The 23,486-nt window shown below is 40.4% G+C and overlaps 1 protein-coding gene across 3 annotated transcripts in view; it reads right to left on the bottom strand.

Annotated features, from left to right (window-relative positions):
- Positions 1-23,486, bottom strand: part of LOC126481658 (UDP-glycosyltransferase UGT5-like) — a 146,090-nt gene that overhangs the window by 9,512 nt on the left and 113,092 nt on the right. For all 3 annotated transcript variants that reach the window (XM_050105582.1, XM_050105583.1, XM_050105581.1), the window contains 3 exons: positions 13,597-14,412; positions 2,946-3,168; positions 2,518-2,737 (listed from right to left, as the gene is read on the bottom strand). In XM_050105582.1, coding sequence (XP_049961539.1) covers positions 2,518-2,737; positions 2,946-3,168; positions 13,597-14,412 — 1,259 coding nt within the window. The remainder of the gene's footprint in view (positions 1-2,517; positions 2,738-2,945; positions 3,169-13,596; positions 14,413-23,486) is intronic.

Raw genomic sequence — 23,486 nt, 5'->3', positions numbered from 1 at the left:
AAAAATTTATTTATAAGGTAACAAACGTGTAATGAGTTCTCTGATTGCCTCATACGAATTATTTTGGTAGCAGAGGCGAGATCGCACATTTGTGTATGTGCACGCCTTGTCATTGACCTTAAACAAAAATTTGTTGCATAGAAGGGGAGATTTCCTGCCTCTTGCCTCACTCCAAGGGAGAAATGTACTTCACTGGTTAACCACTGTACAGTCTTAAGAGCAGGGAATTTGTTAGCATGTTTATGAAATTATCATTGGTTGTAACTTGCAAGGTCTGTTGCAGTTGACTGACAACATTCCGATGCTGGCAGAACCGGCTAAATTTTGTTGAGGAGAGTAAGAACGGCACTAGTCCCAGAGTCATTGTACAAGACACGTCATCGCAGGGCTTGAAGCATTAAACTTGGTCTTAGAGCTACTGAGTGATATGTCTCGAACTTACAGCAGAACTCTGATGCCGGGTTGAACTTAGAATTTTCAGCCACTAACCCAATCATACTATGCTCTCATACATCATCACAGTGGTTAGCACAGGCCATATTCGAATTACTTAGATGAGGCAAGTGTGAAGTCATTTATGTCGCATCAAAGTTTCGTTTTGGTGATCTACTTTCCAAAGCCAGTTAGCTGCACCCACTATGCTATAAAGCAAGAGTACTGGTATTTTTCATGCTTTTCCAGGACTTTATTAACTCATTAATCTTTTCTGCAATCATTATTCATATTCACAAACACAAATTTACATTGTTTCTACCATATATTCAACAGTCTGTGCCAATAATTTGATGAATCCTGTTATCAACACATCTCTGTGAGATGCGTAAACTGTATTTTCATGCTTAATTAGGCCAACCCTGGTAATTTAATTCAGTAAGCCATTTTCTGTTGCACGACCTTGTTTTCTTTAAATCGCATGATCTTATTGAGAGTTATCTATCATTGTAAGTCACTGGGGATAGAGTCTGTAGAATCTCATGGGTAAGCTAAGCTGTTCAACTGACACCTCACAACTTTTATGATAACAATTCATATAACACCATGCTACTTGTGTGTAGGTAGTTGAATAACAATGATGTAACACGCTGTACCAGCTCTAGTTTCTAGCACCAAGCTACGTGAATGGAATCCACTGTAGATATTGTGAAGACGTTCTACCAGGTATGTTTCGATTAAGCAGAGTTTGTAAGCAGTGATTTTACATGTCACCAGATTTGAATAGAAAGGTCCTTTGAAAAATATGTGATCGCTTATCGTAATAAATCAGTACCAAAGTCTGGTTGTTAAGTGGATACACTATGAAAAAGCCTCGGTATTTCAAATCATTTAATCAGATTTTTGTCAATAAATTCAACTTACTCCAAGATTCATGTAATCAAGAAGTTTGAAATGAGACCCATGTATGTGAATTAGTCCAGACAGCCACTCCCACAAGGCACAACGCTATTTGGAACGTAACAAAGAGAATTAGATGAAAGAATTGAGGTAGCTTTACCCCTAGCACATGTAGTTGACTGAGAACTAATAAAAGACTGAGAAAGAAGCAACCTCTTCGAAGAGAAACAAAAGTTGGTTAACAGTTCTATGCATAGTTCAAATTGCTTGTCTCCATAATAGTGTTGCCTCATTAGCTAATTAAGAAATAAGTTTCTGAATCTATACCTTTGTACAACAATTTTTTTGATACTATAGGGGCCAAAGAAGAAGAAAACGGTAACATACTACAATTTATTGTTCCAACAGGACATTATCAACTGAATAACCGTATGAAATAAAATACAGAAAAACCCGTATGTCTACAGGACTAAGTTAGCAGAAGAAGAAAAAATTTTTGAAGTTTTGTCTATGGCATTATGAAGCAGTTAATTTTACACTGAAGAGAGCGATGTAGAAAAACAGCTACAGAAGCAGATAAAGAATAGATTATAACCCACTGATTGAAGAAGGCGTATTACATAGTAACCTACGCAAAGGTAAATTGATTCACTCGTAATTTGAAGATGTAGAGCATCAAACCACTCTAAGGACTAAGAATTATAACAACAAAGTAAAACAGCGGAATCATAAAAGGAACAGTATTTTTCAGCTCATCTGAAATACAGTTGTTTAAATTTGCTCGTCAGCATTTCCTGAAAAGGACGTCTATTGTCGACTGCGATTCCAGTCTAAATTCCCTGATCGTTTCCAGAAATTTCACACATATTTAATGTGCTAAATGTCTCTGAAATCGTACTATCTGTTATTCATGAGCAACTTCGTCTGAGTTTAAAACAGTTCATCACAACTCAAATCAAGTTCGATAACAGAACGATAATTGATAAAATTCAAATGAAGAAACGTAGTACGAATAGGGTATTCCAGAATCTGCTTTTACGCGAAAATTCAGTCCATTGTGTGCTCCAAAAAGCTCGTAGTGCCCTTTTCCAACAGCCTTAACTTGTATTTTATACAATTCGCTACTATTAATGCACAGAGCTACCGAAGAAACATTTGATGTTGTGTGGTGTGTATCTGACTTACCCAGGGTCATTTAGTATGGTGCTCACGGCTTCCAGGACGGACTTCTTTGATATTTCTCTGTAAGCGAGGTGTAATCCAATACCCCTCCTTACAAACATTTGAACATTAACGGGTTGGTCCCCAAACAGAGGTATTCCCAGCAGTGGCACGCCGTTGGTAATTGCTTCTATTGCGCCCATCAGACCTCCATGTGTAATGAACAGTCGCATTTTGGGATGGCCTATTAACAAAAAAGAGAATCAGTTGAAAAATATTTTCCCTCTTTTGTCTTGAACAATTACAGTAATTCATAAAACGTCACAGAATTGTTGTTCTGCAACGGCACCGTAATACTTTTTCAGTCAATAATATATTCCAGACAAAAAATCCACTTAAATTACTTTAAATAGCGGTACACTGTCTGAAAAGGACGTGCGCCGTTTACTTACTTAATATCTCGTACTGTGGCAGCCACTTGCGTATTAGAACATTGGGCGGCTGTCCGGGTAGCTTGTCCGTCTCCCATTTCCACACGACACGCTGGGGGAGCTCTGCGAAGGCTTCCAACAGTGCCTTCCGTTTTGGTTCTGGTAAGTCTTGTGTTTTCACTGTTGAGCCAAATGTGAAGTAAATTACTCCGTGTTCAGCCTCGTCCATGAATTTCTGAATGTCCTGTACCGGAATAAAATAGTATATATGTGATTTCACGAGTAAGTAGTATGTGCTCATGTTAATCCCCTTACGACCTCGAAGTCGTCAGATATCCTACTTAAGGGAAATAGTTGAAATGAGATGTTGACACGAGTCTGTTACAGCAGAGCCGACCGCGGTGGCCGAGAGGCTGTAGGCGCTTCAGTCCGGAACCGCGCGACTGCTACGGTCGCAGGTTCGAATCCTGCCTGGGGCATGGATGTGTGTGATGTCCTTAGGTTAGTTAGGTTTAAGTAGTTCTAAGTTCTAGGAGACTGATGACCTCCAATGTTAATTCCCATAGTGCTCAGAGCCATTTGAACCATTTTTGTTACAGCAGAATTTCTTTTTGTCACTGGCGCTTTAATTATTAACTCATTATTTATTTCAGTCGCTGTTGCGATTCAATACAGACGACCACCCGTTTCGGCCATTATGACGCATCTTTATATAAACATGTTATGTGACGTAAATGTCACTGGTGCACTGTTTACTAATTAGGGTTCATTGAAGAGTTTGATACTGGACTACCTTGAGAACAATGTTCACAGTTGTTTTGACCACCGCGTATGCAACGCGTTACAATGGATCCTGATTTTCAATGCAGTTACGTCATACTGTTAGAAAGGGCAAGTTTTTATTACTTCTAGCACTGTCCACGTACGTTGATAAACAATTATATTCTCATTCTTCATGCAGTTTTTACATGAAAGTATTTACTGATGTTTATGGACTCTTGGTGGTTGTTTACAGCCTAACATGGATGGCTACCATGCATCGCATTTATGGGGACGCATGATGCAACATCGAGCACACAAATTACATTTCGCTTCAAAGATTTGGCCGGCCGCTTTGGCCGAGCGGTTCTAGGCGCTTCAGTCCGGAACCACGCTGCTGCTACAGTCGCAGGTTCGAATCCTGCCTCGGGCATGGATGTGTGTGATGTCCTTAGGTTAGTTAGGTTTAAGGAGTTCTAAGTCTAGGGGACTGATGACCTCAGATGTTAAGTCCCATAGTGCTTAGAGCCATTTGAACTATTTTTTCAAAGACTTGACGGCCGTATTCGTGAATGATGATGCCTTAGAACAGACGGACGGGAAATAGGTAGACCTCACAGTGTGCGAACCGTTCAGTTTAAGGAAGCTGTGTTACAGCGAAATGAGGACAACCCCAGCATCTGCACACGGTCCATAGCCAAGGATGAATTGAATGCCCTGTCTGAGACGGGCATGCAATCATTCTAGTAGCAGAAGTTCCAAGACCTGTTTGCTGACGACTTTCTCCAGCACGTGGAATTCTGCCTGTGGTATGTACACTAAACTGTAAATATCCCTGACAACATCTATTTTGTTTATTAATAAGGCTGCCTTCACAAGAGAAGAAATATTCAACATCCACATCTTGGTGGTGGAAAAGACTAAGGCAGCTCGTGTGTTTCATTATCAACAGAGATTTATCATAAATGAGCGGAACAGTATCGTTCACAACCATCTGGTTAGGTCGTATCTTCTGCTTCACACGGCCAGAGGAGGAAATCACCACATTTTTCTCCGCGAATTATTACCGGAAATGTTGGAGAATGACCCACTAGCACTCAGGCAACTATAGGATGTTTCGTAATTACATCTGCAAACTTCGAGATGATGTAGAAGGTGTCTTGAGGAACAGAATGAGGATAGTAAACTGCGTCCGGAACGTGATTTGGTAATATCCTCCCCCTTGTTGGTGTAATTTGGAAACACTCCATACAGTGGTTCAAGAATGACGGGGCCCCACCACACATTTCCGCGAAGACGGCGAAAATTTAGCTAATTTTTTTCCCAATTATTGGGTTGGGAATGGCTAGGCAGTATCGTGGCCACCACGTCCTGCTGATCTCACTCCTGCGGATTTTCTATTGTGGACGCAGATGAGGCGCTTTGTGTACAAGACACCCATAGGCAGCCCAGAAGAGCTAGTTGCTCATTTGGCCGAAGTTGCAGCCGTTATTGGTGAAACACCTGACTATTCTGAGTGTGTTAGGCAATTTTTATGTGTCGTATAATGAATATATATACAAACAACATTTGTGGACAAAAATGCACAATCGCAAGTTAGTATAATCTTACAATCTACAGATCTAGGTCCCTGATCCATTCGATTGCTGCATTTGATTCGTGGTGAATGTCCATTATCTTTCCTTTGTACGTTCGAAGAGGACAATCAGCAACGGAATGGTAGATTGACTATAAGGAGGCATCACAGTCACAGTTTGCAGAGCTAGACCATCCCCACTATTGTATCAGATAGCCGCATCTGTCTTGTGCACTTCGAATCCGGTTCGCTACCCTCCATTGAGGTCTAGAGAGAATCCTTGTATCCGCATGAAGGGTTCTCGACTAGCTGTTTGTCGACCAAAGATGACTGCTTCCACTGGATTTCCCATGAATGGTTGACAGTGAAAGACTACCCGACAAGGTTGTTTCCTATGCGCCACGACAGTTTCCTTGATTTCAGGTGTTGGTGTTCAGCTTGTGCAGTATCTCAATGAAGGGGTAGCTGAAGGTCCTTCTGAACGTTGTTTCAGACCTTCTGAGGAACGACTGATCTCCATGGAGCTTGAGATGGAATAGTGATGAGAACAGGAAACCATAGGGTGTTTGTACTCCTAATACATCCTGTAATAATTCACGTTGCCTGACTGAGTTGCGTGTCTTTCATCTTAGTGCGAGCACTGTTGATCCATATAGAATAGCAGTATTCAACAACAGAATATGGATTTTAATACACGAGCATTAGCTCCCCATTCTGTACCAGCAAGTTTTTGAAAAATGTTGCTTCTTGCATTGACCTTAGCAGCTGCATTTGAAAAATGCTACCTTTAACTTAGAGTTGTATCTAGTGTTGTCCGTAGGAATTTTGGTGTACTGTAGTTCGGCAAGACTTGGTCTCTGAATCCGACATCTGGTTTGTAATTTGTCTGTCTGTTGCGCAGGTGACATTCAGGACCCACAATTTCATAGAACTGGACCATCTATCCACATTTGTTAGAGAATTATCAGCATACAGATGCTAGTTATACATTAACGTAAACAGACGACATTTTCAGCAAGACCTCTAAAACAATATTCGTCATTCAGCAGTTTGAACACTGTCTCTGAAAACCACTAGCGTCAAAATCTCCATGGATACTAGCGGATCTCTGACATCTGTCACACAAAAAGTTTCTTTTACCTTCTCTACACGTAGTTGTTTTACACCCTGCATATTACTCGACGAAGAGAACAGGCCGTAACGGGAACTAACTGGCACACTTGTCTAAGTACAGACTGGTGCCACATTACAGTTGCCCTCGCAGGAAACCGTGGCGTCTTGCTGTTAAAGTCCTTAAATTTATTGACGATGAGAAGAAAAGAGTGACAGTACTGGAGGAGTAGGTGACGGAGCGTACAAGTTAAACGCTAAGTCGGTAAAGTCGATTGCGTGCAAAGTCTGGCAGAGTGGGACTATGCTGAAAGGAGTGGCATTCATTCAAGAATCTACTCGAAAGAAAAAGAAGAAGAAGAAGCAAAGAGCACCCAACAAATATCTCACTGACGTTGTGGATAAATACGTTTTAGGCAACACCTTCTGCGAAGTTATGAACAATGCAACGAAATATCAACTTTGCGAAAACTTCACAGCTTATTACACACGAACCTGGGCTTCAAAGCATGTAGGAAACCGCAAAAAATTGTTTCGTCTTCTCCATTCAGTTTTCAAAGGTGCCAGGTATGAGAATGAGACGACATTGTTTGAAAAGAGGCACACTGTATGAAAAAATGAAACTTCAGAATTGAAGCGGTCAGTGGTTTAATTCAGAGGAAACATGAATTTTTACATATTAAACTGCAAATAATGTTGCCATCGTGATAGTGAGCATGTGTCAGTCAATGTGTCATCGTTATGCTATGCAGAGCGCCTGTGCGCGTTGACAGTGCTCTACTTGTAGGGAAATGAAAAAAAAAGAAAAGAAAAAAACATGAAAACCACATGAGAAATACACGCCTGCACGTGAATGCAGATGATAGCCAAGTCTGCAGGTTGCGCTGTTGTATTTCGTGACGAACGGCACCTCAATACATTGCAAGTGTAAATCGCGGTCAGGACAATGTCATGTGCAGTTGTGAGTGCATTACGTCGGAGCTAACAGCGAGAAAGCCTCAGATACGGCCAACCTATTCGCCTCGTATGTGGCAGTCGACTGTGTACAGTGTAACATTAAAGACACTTAAAATATTTTGGCTCAACCCCCTCCACTCCACCATTTTTGAGAAAACCACCTCTAAAGATCATGACACACAATCGACTCAGAACTTACTGGATCGATAGATAACTGAAAATTTAGCATTTTTCATGTTCGTATGGGGTCCGGAAACGAACATTTCTTAGAGATTGAGTAAAGAAATGTTTACGACTGACCCTTATGTTCTTATAAAACGCTTTTGAACGAAATCACTCTGTAGTCTTTTATTTGTACTTTTTCCGTGTCAAAATTGGTACGAATAGGAGAGTTAGTAATCAAACAATAGGGAATACAGCGAAGAAGGCGGATAAATTCCTCAAACAACTTGGATTTGTGAAGGCTTAAAATTTTAAGGTTCGTTGTATGAAAATAATTCCGAGCCAGACTGCTATGAATTCGTCACGAGGGACCACAGACACCCGATCGCACGACGCTTGTTTACAGCCAGGCACGGGACAAACTTACTTTCGAGGCTTCAAAACTGCATTGTTCTTTTGGAATCCCAAAAGCGCGGATACAATAACCATTCATAACATAATTCATGATCGACTTCCATCACCGATACTCCAGGCGATGTTGTCGTACGCATGGTACGCATCGATATTAATTACCGAGAAAGAAATGTGTCTGTTTAAAGCCAAATCTTCAGAAGGAACAATGTAGTTGCGCCAAAACCCCATTCATTAGAGTTTATTGACACTGCGCATATATTTGCTTCGAATGTTAAGAAGAGCTGTACCATTAATGCAACTGCTAGAAGGAAAGTGAGCACATGTAAAAGAGTGAGTGAAAGGCCTCTTGTAAGGTGACCACGATTAAAATTTTAATTCCTTACCAATCGAAACTGTTTGAGGATTTTCTTCGCCTACTTTGCTATGAGTCTTTGTTTTACTCACTTTATTAACCTTTCCATCCCTACCAGTTCCGATAAGGAAAAAATACAAATTAAAAGCAACTGCAGAACACATTTGAGAATCGAAAAAAGGTTCTCTGCTCCACAGCCACATGCTCAGTTTTGAATTATCTGTCGACCATGTCAATTTTAACTATTGTGCCTCATGAATTTTAGAGGTGGTTTTCTCAAAAACATGGGTGGTGGTGGTTGGGGGTGGGAGCCAAATATTTTAGTCTTTCGTTTGATGCTGTACACAAGTGACCTGCCAAATATGAGTCCAATAGGTTGGCCGTATCTGAGGCAGTGCCCTTGTGAGTGAATTCGAATGTAAGAAAATTGTTGCTGCTCATGTGGTGTGTGCTTTCATTACAAAGGCAGCCGGAGCGTTCGGTGTTTCAAGACGCTTACAGGAAAAACGGAAAATCTTCATTCGTTAAGTCGTAACGCGGATGAAAGTGTGTTGAGTGATCGTGAAGGTCAGTGACTGAAGACGACTGCGACGAAAAAAAGGACGACAGCTGCAAAAGTCACTGCACAACTGAATGTCACACTCGCGAACCCTGTCAGCAACGAAACAACACAATTGCTCCATAAGCAGGGAATTTCAGTGCAAGCTGTAATTCCAAAGCCACTCACCAGTGATGCAAATGCCTCTAACAAGAAAACATGGTGCCTAAGTCATAAAACCTGCACTATGGAGCAATGGAAAAAAGTCATTTGGTCGGACGAGTCTTGTTTCACACTAATTCCAACTTGTGACCGAGTTTAAGTCCCAAGAGTGGAACTCGGGCAGCCATATCGTGACATTCCACGAGTTTCATGGTTGTCAAGGTCGCATTACTTCCAAGCATTATGCGTCCCTTCCCGCTGTTCAGGTCCAGCACACGGTTTATTCTGTGTTCCCCAGTGGTGATGCTGTGTTCCAAGACAACAAGGTCCCTGTTCATTGAGTTCTCATCGTTCAGGACAGGATTTGTGAGCACGAGAATGAAATGTCGCCTCTTTCCCGGCCACTACAGTCACCACAACTCAGTGTTACTGATCATTTGTGTTCTACTTTGGAGAGAAGGGTAGGTGATTCCTATCCATCTACATCATCTTTACAAGAACTTGTCATTATTTTGCAAGGAGAAAGCTGTAAGATTCCCTTGACAACTGTACGCGGCCTGTATTTACGCGTTCCGAAGCGAGTGAAACCTGTTTTGAACGGCAACGGTTTTCCCACATCGTATTAGACGTGGTAATCTGTTGTGTTTCTGGTGTTTCCGTATTTTTGTCCAACCTCTCGAGAGTACGCTGCTGGTGCCGCTCCTTCCTGATCTCGCACATAGAAACGGCGATACTGCCACTCTGCCCAGATAATCACTTCGCCCTTCTGGGCAATATAGACTGTCCAACAAAAAACGAAGCACCCGGAAGACATAGTCGTATGTCCGTATAACTCGTACATGTACACACAACAGACGGGTTATATTAATGATTACAGCTGCGGTTCTCTGTGAGAGGTAGAACAACCGCCAGAATGCATTCTTGTAGTTCGGGTTTAGTGATGTTACCAGGCCTGGTGGGGTATATAAAAGGCGTGAACAGCGTCATATGTTGAGTGGTATGTTTACTTACTTACTTTCCGTGTCCGGTACTAGACTTCAGACTTCCAAAAATCAGCAGCCAATATGGCCTTGTCATTTGCCTCCCATAAGTCATTCATTGGGCAGGGCTGGTCTGAATATGGACAGATGAGCAGATAGTTGGTATGTTTGAGAGACCCCTATATGCCATGTACGTACGTGACACACCATTATCAGCACCTGACTGACCTTGAAAGGGGCCTCATGATGGTTCTCCATTTGGCCGCCTTGGCGGATCGTACAGTCTCGAGATTTGTGCGGCATTCGAATATGACAGTGGCCTGGTGTTCGACAGCATGTGAACATGAAGGTAGGCGTAGTACTCGTCGTCAAGTCTCCGCTCTACCACGATCGACCACCTTAATGGATGATGGTTCTATTCTGCGCCAAGCACATCGTAACCCCTTCGCATCTGTGTCTGTCATCCAAGAACAAGTAATGGACTCCCCAAACCTTCTGTGCCATCTCACATCATTGGCAGGACACTAGCAAAAGCTGAACTGAGGAAATGTGTCCATAACACAAACGGCTGCCTTTGAAGTGATGACAGTACCGGGAACCACGGGCACCTGATGAATTGTCTCGCACTGTGCTCAGCGATGGAACGTGGTTCTCCACTGTCCCACATGACCATCGTTGGTGAGTATGGCGGCGACCTCGGAAGAAATCACTTTTGGACTTCAGGTCACGGCTAGTTGTGGCTGATGGAACACTGACGGCCGAACAGTACGTCACAGACATCCTGCGCCGTCATGTGCTACCTCTCATCCGAAAGGATCATAGTGTCTTTTTCCAGCAGAAAAATGCTCGCCAATACATGGCACGTGTCTCTATGTGCTGTCTGCGTGACGTTGATGTACTCCCGTGCCCAGCAAATTTCCAATATTTGTCCTTGATGCAACTTGCACGGGACCAGCTCGGACATAAATTCCGTCCCAGTGCCTGTATCCAAGATGTCACCGACCACTTACAACGGTTGTGGGCCAGCTTGCCTTAGGAAAGTACACAACGGCCTTATAACACCTTTACCAACAGCATAGGCTCATGCACCGAGCCCAGATAGGGTGCAACGTTATATTGATAAGCTGGTTTTAATGTGATTCGATTTTGTTAGCACAGAAATAACATCACATACCTTCTCGACCTGTGAATTTTCATTTCGTTTCCTGCACACCTTCTGTGTGCTTCAGCTTTTTGTTAGGCAGTGTATACATTTCCAACGGCTGTATACATTTAAACAAATAACAAGATCGCTTGACTCTTTCTGTTCACCTGTCATGTTTATTCCATTTTTATAGACATTAATAAGGTTGATACATGCTGTAATTGGTAACTATCTATATTAAATCGCAACTGTGACTGAAGTAAATAACCAGTTACAGTTTTCCATCGGTTACTGTCTCTCTCTATAGATATTACGTTTGCCCTAATAAGAGTATTTTTAGTGTTACCATGGATGTACTGTGTCAGAATTATCCGTAGGCTTGAAGGCAGCGAACTAACTTTGCTTGTAGGGTGCGTGAAAGTGGTTAGGTAATGGAAAAGACATTCGTTTCTCTTTCTTCCGTCGATTTAACTTAAACAGGAGTGGGATGCCACAGCTTAGTGGAATGATCTATTACACGAGACATCGGCCAGAGGCGGACACTGACAAAGGAAACTCCACCCCCCCTCAGATTTAGTAGTAAAATGGTCCAATGGACAGCCGGCCATAAACTGCTCACAGATCAAGCGTGAAAACAGGAAGAAACTGTACTGAACTGTGAAAAAAAAATCAAAATAGAAACAGTGAACAGTCCAAGCTCAAGATGTGCAACCTCGAGCGAACTGCGAGAAGCACGGCGTCGTGGTTGTGTACGATGAACAGGGAGAGCAGCCGCGATGCTGCATAGACCTCTCACAGAAATAAAAAAAAAAATAATAATAAAAAATAACCAGGTGTGAACTCTGTTATAACAGAGCAATTCAAGAGTCAAAACTTATAAGGCGGAACGTAAGAGTCGCAACATGTCGTACTTGTGTAGACCAAATTGGAGGTACGTACGTCTGGACGTCCTTCCCTTACACCTCGATGTTGCGAACGGACGTTATAACATGAGACAAATACAAGTTTGAATACAGGAAACAGACGCATCAATGACCAGACGGTCCGTTCATAATCTTGTGAATAAAAAAATTGGGGCACGAAGGAGATTTGAACACGGATCTTCCCCTTCGCAATCCAACACCGGTCCCACATAACCATGACTCCGCGGCTACTGACCGTCGCATCATTTTAGATATCTTGAGCTTGGACCGTCCACTGATTCCATTTTGCTTCTTTTTCCACAGTTCAGTGCACCTTCTTCCTGTTTTATGCTTGATCTGTGTTCAGCACTAAATGGCTTCACTTTCTGCCATGAGCGTAATCGACATCAAGGACAAGGCCAGTCTGACGTCTCCAAATTGTTTGCACTGTGGTTCTTTCTTTTTTTTTAGGGTAACCACAAATTCAATTTTCTCTTGTGCTTTTAATCAAAACAGCTTTTGCTGTTCTAGTGTCTATCACGCGTCGAACATAACCTCCCGATTTTACTACAATTTTTGTTGGATCTTTCTGAAGGTCTGCTTTTATTGTTTAACTTCTACAATAATTCTTTAGTGTCAATGAACACAGCGCTACACAAAGGAAAAATCTTATGGCATATGCCTAATTTATCTCAGCTTTTCAGAGCTCTCCTTTCGTATGCTTTTAAGGTGGCTCACAGCCGCCCTTACTACTTAATCAAACTTTCCTCGCGAATGGTGTATACTATTATTCGTCATATACTATCTCGAAACATCTAAAGCTAAGAAGCACCATTTCCACACCTCCTTTTTGGGTATTGCAAATATTTTAATTCGTTTGTTTATTCAGTATTGTATTCGTTTATAAAGATTTCTTCTTACTCTTTATTTCGAAGTGGCGTGGATTATTTTACACACTGTTCCTTAGGTTTATCCTTGCTTGTGATGAAACGATAAGTACAATTCTACGCTGTAATGCATACATTTTAGTGGTGAGAGTCTGCTTTACGGTTTACGGTCAATCTGTTTATGGACACGAAAATATAAACGTAGAAAAAAGTGCGTGAATGTGAGCATCATCATGGTCTCACCTCGTTATTCATTTTTTCCAGGGCTGTTCCACGTCTCATAGTTTCCAACCTTACTTTGTTCCTCACAATTAGGCCCGAATACTAGAAATTAAGTGCGTTGTAGGTGAATCTTCTAAATAAGTAAAGTTCCCACACTTTCTAGCTTTCTGGTAATTTATGAACGAATAGCATGAGAAAAAAAAATGAATTGGATACCTTTTACTTACTTATGCAAGTGTAAAAACACAGTCCTTGCATGACGAAAATAGGCACTAACCTTATACTATCTATCTTACAAGAACTTTGTGAAGAGAACGTACTACTGAACTGAAAAGAAGAGTCGATAACTGTGTCAACTACGCAACTATGGTATAGTAAAAATTACTTTATACGTCTTGCAGTGCACCAAAACTAAATGTTGTATTCCTGTATAAAGATAACCTATTGTCAGTTGTGTAAAATTGAAAAAGTTTAGCTTATATCTACATGCAAACATCGTAGACTTACCTTTGGAAGTTGCCCTGCGGGCTTCAAATGTATGCCTCCAATCTCCACAACAGCTGGTACGAGGGGTCTTGGAGGAGTCAATGCCGGGTTGGTATTCATAAAGAGCATACTAGTATTTTTTGCTATATCTACCAAGGGAGGAATTGAATCGCCAAAGTGCTTCATGACAACAGCATCCGTAGGTACTTCAATATATCTACTATGGAACCATTTACTGTAGACCAAATACCACGCATTACTAAGGCGCTCAAAGAATCCCATGTGATCACTACTTAATCCAAACTCAATTGGTAGGTAAGAAGGGTTATCGGGTAAGCCAAAACGATCAGATGTCCATGGCATGATAGCAGAAGAACGCATGGCAATATTTGGAGCCTGAAATTTGTGCACAAATGGCAGCATACAATCAGTAACGAATACCTCAGTGAAAATCAAATCAAAAGTTTCATTCGACCTCATCAGCTCTTGCATTGCGGGGAATTGCAGTACTTTGTCACACTCGTCAGATGATAGCTTCATGAAAAGATCTAGCGACGAGTAGATGTCACTGTTAACATAGGCTTCGAGGGGAATTGCATCAGTCAGGATAGGTAAGGAACCAACCAAACTGACATCTTTATAATTAGGTAGGGGCGCTGGTTGTGGGAAGTGACTGTACACAGTGACTTCGTGACCGCGTGCTGCGAGCGTCTTCATCACTGCTTCAAACATTATGAAGTGGCTCTTCCCTGGGTAATTGAACAGGCCTAAGATTCTTGCTGCCTCCGACGTTCCAGCCACCAACATTATGAGCAGAAATACCACGACGCAGTTCATCTGTAAAAATGAAAACAACGTCCTAAAAAGCTGATCACAAATCAAAAATACAAAACATATTGCCGAAACAGGCAGCCGTACACATAATGCTAACCGGTATTATAAACAAATTTGAAAAAACAAAATTGAGTCTTCATTTGTGAATAATAAAACGCACAACAATAATAAATCAGCTTATAATAGTCGAACTGTTCATAAAAGGTAACGAAACTCTCACTGTTTACTTTGGTTTTCTTATAACTACATTTCGTATTACTGGGCAATGGACGTTCGTTTGTGAAAGGAATAACGCTCACACGTAAGCCTCTTATTGGACGGGCGACCTGAATGTCGATGAACCGCCTTGTCAGGAACGCTATCTATGCTACTCCCTGGCTGCTAGGGAGTAAACATAGATACCTCTTTCCTCAGACATGTCAAGAAATAATCGGTATGCCTGCGAAGCTGGTTCTTCTTCTTCCTGGTCTAAAGCCTGTTTCCTTCAGTACACCCCAGTCTACCCTAGGTAGTCGCTTCGTCTTTTCCTTGGATGGCCAGTATTTCTTTTAACACTCATTGATTTATTTCTTACTATTTCTACAATCTTCCTGTCATCCAATCTGTCTGTGTTTTCGTTCCATCCATGCTTTCTCTTGTGTACCCACTCATTACTGGAGACCATTTTACATCCTTTTCTAATGCTTTCACTTCTCTATCTTGCAGGGTCATCCCTGTAATTCTTCGCAGAATTTTCATTTCTGTGGTTTTCAAAAGTCTCCTCGTTCCTGGTGTTTCCACTCTTGCCTTGTTACATCCATGTATGTCATAACTGGTCTCACTATTGTTCATGTATTCTTACTTTTACATATTTCCCTGTATGCTTGTGTTTCCAAATAGTATCGTTTAAACGTTCTGCCACTTACTTTGCTTTTGCTACTTGTTCTCTAACTTCCTTTCCGACGTTTCTATTGTTGGACATTTCACAACCAAGATATTGAAATGTCATTACCTGTTGAATAATTTTTCCATCGACTTCGAGTTTGCATCTAATTGGTTCAACAGATGTGGTCATACATTTGGTCTTTGAGTGGATATAACCATATTTATGTTTTGGCTGTCATGTTAAATATGTCTAGAAGTTTCTACTAGTTAACTGGAACCAATTTTCGTCCGGGTATAGTTGTGGAATAAATGATTTCAGTTGTTTTTATTAAGATGGTCCGAATCCCCTATTGTAGATAGGTTCAAAACATCTGTTAACCGAATCCTATTGAAAGCCTTTTGTATATAAATAAAACAAAGAGAAGCTGGTCTGTTGTATTCAATGGACTTCTCTACAATCTGTCAAAGAATGAATACTGCATTTCTACATGACCTACCGGATCTAAAATCATACTGCTCCTCAGCAAGGGTTGTAATTCTTTCTTTATTCCCTACTATTTTTGCTATGAGTATAGGAACTGAACTCAGTAGATCAGTAGACGAATCCCTCTGTAATTAGATGGCGTCTTTCTTATCTCCTTCTTTGTACATAAGAATCGTAATATTAGTTCTCAACTCGTTTGGAATTTTATTACCAGTTATAACATGGTTAATCAAACTGATTAATTGCTCAGTTAATGGATATCCTCCATAATCCAGTAATTCATCGGGAATCCCAACTTTCCCTGGAAACTATCTATTTTTAACAGACTTGCAGCTTATTCCACCTCTGCATGTGAAACAGTTACATCATCATTTGTTTGTATACTGATCTCTGACCTGGATGAAATGCCTCTCCCTGGGAGGATAACACTATCTGCAGCTCTCCATGACTGCAATTGACACTTTTTCCAAACATTCCTAGAAATAAACTATCACCAACATACGTGTTCAGCAGGAAGCTGGAAGAAAAAAAAATCATTATTTGTGCGGAGAGAAACATCGAATGGTTTTCTTATGCGTTGTAAGACAATTGAGAACGCCATTATAATACACGTTTGCCACAGTACTCTTTCTTTAAGTTTATGAATTGACACGCAAGAATAAACAGAGCGAACTATGTTCTAAAGTTACGATACGTTGCATGCACTACAACAGTTAAGTTTTCACTTAACGTGTGATTCACCACATCGTAAACGCGAATTATGTCGTAGCTTTTCCGTCTGTTGTAACACAGCAGCAGAAGCAGAAAGAAAAGGAAAGAAAGCACTCGTGTGTGTGTGTGTGTGTGTGTGTGTGTGTGTGTGTGTGTGTGTGTGATTAAGTCCCGCTGTTGCAGATGACTTCACTGAGTTTCTTCTAACGAACCACGATCTGAACCTTCAGGGTGAAGGTGTCGCTCTTTTATACAACATTCAGTTTGAATGACAGTAAACAAGTTCTTGTTGGAATGGGATCAAAATATCTGTTTAATACAGTCGTGAATCTTTTAAATTCCTCGATATTGCGGTAAACAAGTGACGTTATGTGGCAAAGAGTGGCTCCAGCTATGAGAGAATTTTTTGCTCACTGGAGCCACGTTTAGCACCAATACTCGGACTACAGCAGTAAGAAACAATATCCATATCTACTTCCCACGAACGGCAAAAATCTACAATACTATACTAGATGACGCTCAGTCTATGCATTTACAAGAACATATATGTAAGAATTAAATGCACGCGAGCTATCCAATCCTTCTTGATGCTAAAGAATGTATCTTCTCCCAGCCATTTGTACGTGCTTTCTATGAGAAATTATGGAAGAAGTTGATGGCGCTTGCATATCAGAATATACAGCTGGCGGAAGAGGCTTTTGACCCCCATTCTGATTCATGCTGTACATCAATATGTAAAAATATATAGGACTCTAGCAAAGTACATGTAGGCGCAGAACTAAAACCATATTTAAGCATGTTTGTACATTCAGCGACATGCAAAAGCTTAAAATGTATCTATGTGCAGTAAATAGAAAATGCGTAAATCATGTTTTTTCCTCTATAAAATCATTCAACTGTTAATGAAGTCGTATTGTAATTATCCTGGCTGGATGGCTGAATCATTCACTTCACAGTGACTTTGTAGTAACGGACTAGTTGTGCAGTAGTACAGAAAAAAGAAGAATGGGCTAATTTTGCCTTTTGTTATACCATCAGTAACTGTGGGCACATTAGATTCTGCCAACATGAACATTTTCATTTCATTGCTCATACGTTCAGGGAGAGGTCGCTTTGAACGTTTGCATTTATTTCCAAAATTATTATTTCAGCCCAAGAACCAACTACCACAAGAGCAAAGCTGATCTGTCACTAGAAAGGCTAAAACGGAATACTTTGTTCAGATTTCATGCTTTTGCTGTGGGAATCCAGAAGCAGATATCAAAATATTTACATCTTTGTCGTCACATAGGGCTAGATGTGTGGTTTTTTAATTGGAGTTAAACGTTTCCATTGTCCCTAAAAAAAATTTCAAGGAACAACACAAGCCATATTATAGCTTTAAAACAAGATAATATGGATTTAAAACTTAACTATCAAGTACATGTAGGAATTGATATAACGTTCAATGAATTTGAGTGGAGACTGCTGGGACCATATACAGTACAAGGTTTTGGTTATTGATAAAAAAACAACTGAATGATGGACGATTTAAAAGAAACTTTACTAAGTTTCCCCAGTTTAAAAAAAGGATAAAAAGAGCACTGCAATTGCATTGCTACACAGTACACCATGGTCAAATCTGATAGTAAGCGAATTTATGTAGCCCTCAGATCTTCAACAAAGGTTAAGTTACAGGGTGTAATGGGCATCAGCGCAGATATTTCTGTTTGTGACTGAGGACGGTATACTGAACAGCATTACATTAGAATTTATGTCGTAAATATTCTTTACGGGTTTGCCGCCGGATCACGCTGTGCAAATTCCACAATATTTCCTCGAAGCAACTGTCCGACATCTTCAGGTGGTTCAACCTTGCTCGTGGCTGGGTACGAGGTACGACACCTGAGGATGTCGGACAATTGCTCCGGGGAAATATTGTGAAATTTGCACAACGTGATCCGGCGGCAAACCGTTGAAGACTATTTACAACACATCCGCTGGAAAAGCTTGACGAATCACAATATTTAAGTCATTTGTACGCTAACAGTTACAGCTATTACAAGACGTATGTTTGTAGGTTGGTTAGTGCTTCCAAAAACTTGTGGATAGAGCAAGCCATCAGGTCAGGTGTTGAAGTGTGGGCGGCGCGTACGCAAAATGGTTAGTCTATACTGACAGGCGTTGTTCACTTAGCGGTGCAGTTACAGCCGTGCAGAAAACATCAGGTCATAAAGTCTGTGAGATGTTTGTAGGAAGACTGTTCGATGTAGAGAAAAACAACCAACGCACTGATGTGGGTACATATTAAGTTACCACACACAAAAATATCTGCACCTATATCCATTACATTTAGTATACACACGAAATCCAGAAAAGCAATAGAATAATTTAGTATGCTAACAAATCAGGTGATGGCCCTTGAAACTCTTATTTATTGAATTGTAGATAGAGTCTGTTACGTAAATTGTAAAGAGGTGATTGCACCATTATACATTACACTATCAAAAACTTTGCAGTTGTGTCACACATTCAATCTGAGAGGGTGCACAAATAGAACATACAATTATATCTTGGTGCAAAATTATAAACAATCAGCTAAGTCTCAGGGATGAAAATGCCCAAGAAGAACCCCACACTAAGATCGTTAACGCAAAATTTGATAGGCACATTCAACAAACTAACACAAAACTCGAGAAATTCTGGAGTATAATCAATACATTAGTGCAAGGGTTGTGACAACTAAAAACATGTTAATAGAGATGAGGGAAAGTAAAAAAAATCGACTAATGTGAGAGATATCAGTTGCATACTGTCTCAAAGTCTGTTTAGTGCACAGCAAAATGTCGACCACAATGACAAAGCGCCAATTCACTGGGGTAAGTAAGCTGATTCTGTAGAAATTACGATTGGTAAGAGCAATGCAGCTGGAGAGAAACCAGCCTCCAATAAAAAATTTAAACCTCTTGTTAAAACACGTGTGTGCTTCCCATTACAAAAGCAAGCGAACAATATAAATGACGAACATGTGGTTCACAATTCCATCAACTGCCACAGTAATTTCGAGATAGACAGCACATGTGGAGTGAACAGGAAAAACCACATATGCCAGGTAAATTACCTGGAGTGTAAAAAAGCACACAATACATGTTGGGAACAGAGAATTTGAAAGAACACCTGCTTTACTGAAACTAATATTCTTAAATAGTTAGAAATATGACAAATATGTGGCAAAAGTGTTAAATATTTATGCAGAATTATTGTGTAAAAAACAATTCCCCAACAGATTGAGTAAAAAGTCCACATAATAAAAAATGGGGATATTATCACATCAACATTAGACAAACATGGTGGTGGTGGTGGTGGTGGTGGTGGTGGTGGTGGTGGTTGTTGTATTGACATTCAGCAGAGCATAAAAAGATGGTCATTTCTTCCCTGTGGAATACATATTACGATGATCATTAGTTGAATTTGAAGACTATTTGAAGGTTCGAAACTGCAGGCAATACTGTTCATATTAATAAAATCTTATCAATCATTTCACAGCTCAGAGTAAGACACATTATCGAATAACGATGGAGGCAGTAATTTGAAAACGCAACAAACAAGCATGTAAAACATTCCTGCATAGGTGTGTTATAATATGAGGCTTAGGTGGCTTGTGGTAAGTGGCTCTTGTACATAATGATGCAATGTTCACAGACGAATAACAATATCAAATATATTTTAATGGTAATTGATGCATATTTCAAATTCACTTGGTCCTTATTCACTAAAACAAACACAGGGAACATGGTCAATTAGGTGATTGTCCAATTGAAGATGAGAATGAATAGCTACACATGCATGTATGTCACATATAGTGATACACCTTTTCTTCCCCCCTCTTTGGTCCATCTCTGTCTCCCTTCTGTGCCTATACCTTCTCACCCCCTATCTGCCATTCTCTTCCTTATCCCATCCTTTGCTATCGCCTCCAGCCCATCTCTTCAACCCACTCTGACCATCCTCCCTCCCCTGTTTCTGTTCATGTCTTCCCCTCTCTTGCCCATCTCCTACTCCCTTTCTCTGCCCATCTTGTTCTCCCTTCACTTTCCCTGTTCATTTCTACACTCTCTCTCCCTCTGTCCATCTCATCTTACCCCTCTCTCAATTCATTCTTTCCTGCCCCCTTCTCTCCCCAAACATTCCCTCTTGCCCACTCTCTCCGTACATCTCCTTAGCTACCCATTACAACCTTCTCCCAACCAAGTCCATCCACATGTGTAGCCCTTGCAAAAGGGACTGATACAGCTGGCTGGTGCTATTCCCACAACACACCTGTTGAAATGGGCAGCCTATATCTGGGGGCTAGAAAAACCATTTCTTGCCCTGACATGTAGTCTGCCCTGCAAACTAAATTGATAAAGCAAGCCAATACTACTACCACAAAACATGCCTGTGATGCAGAGCAACCTACATATCTGGGGCTGAAAAACTTTTTTCCCCTTCTCTGCACTCCTATTGGAGTTAGAAGGTTGTAAACCCCACAGTACTGATATTCGTGAAGTTTGCTGTTTGTGTGCTGAATTTGGCTGAAATTAATCCAGGGTTTGGGAGCAGATCCTAGACATGCATACATACATGCTACTTTATGTGTGTACATAGTTTCAAGGCGCACAAGAGCAGTAACTTTTACACTATTATTTAACTGTCTCTCACATGAAAGCAAGTACTGTAGTATGTTTGAACAGAATGATAAAACCTGTATGTTTGTGCTTAACCATCTCACAGGTCATACAAATAGATTTAACATTATTTCACAAATAACTGAGCAGTATAACTTAACCATACATTCAACAATAAACATGAAACCAAATGATATTATAATGGGCTTCTAAATACTGTATACAGTCATACTAAAATGTTGAATCCATACAAGTATAAATGTAATGAAGGTGAGTTGTTTCATATATCAAATTACAAAACTACATTTGAGAGATCTTATCTATCAAACTGGTCAACATACTTATATTCAGTACTGAACATAATTTTGAACAATAGCAGAGGTGACGAAATAGCAAAAAGTTTTACACTAAGGACTTACAGGGAAGTGTTTCTTGTAGTGATTACAAGGCATCAAGTGAACAAGGAATTTGTTTGAAGGCTGGGATTCCCTTCATCAGACAACAGCTGAATGTATGTCATGGACATTGTGTATAACAAGGTCCATAAATCGATCAAATCATACAATAGCATAGATGTATGGCAAGAAGTGCATCAGCAATGGTGGTGGCAGCATTCTTGATGAGTTACCTGTAGAATTTCCCATTCTAACATATAGCAATTGCAGGCTGAAAGCAAATCAGGGATAAAGGTCAGTGTATGATGACAGAAGAATTAATCTGTTGGACAAAACTTGCAGAGAACACAATATTTCATATACCACAAGTTCAAGCAGAACAACAAGTTGCAGATTGAAATAGATGCAGGAGGAGATACTGGAATCAGACAATGTATTGCTGTATTTGCCACTGATAAAATAATGCCGACAAACTTTAACTGGGTGTTGGGATACATTTTTGCAAGTTACGTATGCCACTTGCCTCCATTACAGAAGATTCAAGAGGGTTTAAAGACATACAGTCTCTATTATCAGCAGTTAAACATACCCTAAAGGAGAAAACAACATAAAGGAGACTACTTATAATGCCACCAACTCCACTGAGACCTCGGATACCAGTTGGAAATCTTCCATCCAAGATTCCCACACTGGCAGGACTTTCAGCTGTTGAGTCATCAGCCATTGTCTGAACAGTGAAAAATGTAAATGCTCCTTACAAACGGTTTAATAAGGCAGTTGTACAGGAATATTTCTAAAACCATACTGACATGGACAAGGATTGTTCATTAATGATGAGTAAAAAATGTCAATTATCCTACCCAACAAACTGTTGCATTACTTATGTTTGTAAATTTGTCAAAATGGTCGGCGTTGCTAGATTTCACATGGTGTTTATGTGAAATATGTCTTCTAAGACTATGTCGGTATCAGAATATGGAATTAAAATTTAGATGTTGTAGGCGGACCAAGAACTCAGTGGGTGCCAGATGTCAAAAACCGAAATACAATTTGCTAACCTGATTCATTTGTAAACCTATGCCTGCCAGGAGCATTAAATTACTACCTTACCAGCTATCATGAGTTCTACAATTTTCGACACCACCAAAAATTATGTGCCAGTATATACACTTGGATATTTGTGTATTGTGTTACCCCTGGCACTTGCAAAGAAGAAGAGGAAGAAGAAGAAGAAGAAGAAGAATTATGTATAAAAAAATGAATCATTATACTTCTGTTCAGCAGCTGAGCTTTAGGTGTGACGATGTACACTAACTCTGAAAACTTTATCTTCAGTTCTACTTTCAAATTGGTTTCCACCATTTAATTTGAGCAAAGGATACTGGAGTGCCACAATGACTGGTTCAGAAACTTAAAACAGCATTCCAAATATCACATCATTAATGATGTTTATAATCTTGAGCTGAATGTGCATTTAAAACAGCTTGTACAGTCCGGAACCGTGCGACTCCTACGGTCGCAGGTTCGAATCCTGCCTCGGGCATGGATGTGTGTGATGTCCTTAGGTTAGTTAGGTTTAAGTAGTTCTAAGTTCTAGGGGACTGATGACCATAGATGTTAAGACCCATAGTGCTCAGAGCCATTTTACGACGATAGAGGAGAGAGCCATGTGGTTAGATGTTGAACACCATAGGCTACACCATTATAGAGTTTTTTATATTTTGATGACTATGTGGAGATGCACCTTGGAAGACACGGCTGCAACAAGGGATGTAGCCACGATGTTTTAATTTTATTATCAATTTTATTGTGCCTGGTGCATGTTCCATTTTAGCGAGTTTTAACACGTTCTTTTACTTTTCATTATTCTGATAATGGAAGCTTGACTTCCGAAACGCTTCAATCTTAGTGTTTTTACACTATAAACAAGTGGTTGAGCCGATATATTTTTTAACATTGACTTATGTGGTCGTTTGC

This window comes from Schistocerca serialis, chromosome 5 (assembly GCF_023864345.2).
Source record: "Schistocerca serialis cubense isolate TAMUIC-IGC-003099 chromosome 5, iqSchSeri2.2, whole genome shotgun sequence".
NCBI lineage: Eukaryota > Metazoa > Arthropoda > Insecta > Orthoptera > Acrididae > Schistocerca > Schistocerca serialis.
The sequence above is the reverse complement of the archived record's forward strand: the minus strand, read 5'-3'. Positions and strand labels throughout refer to the sequence as shown.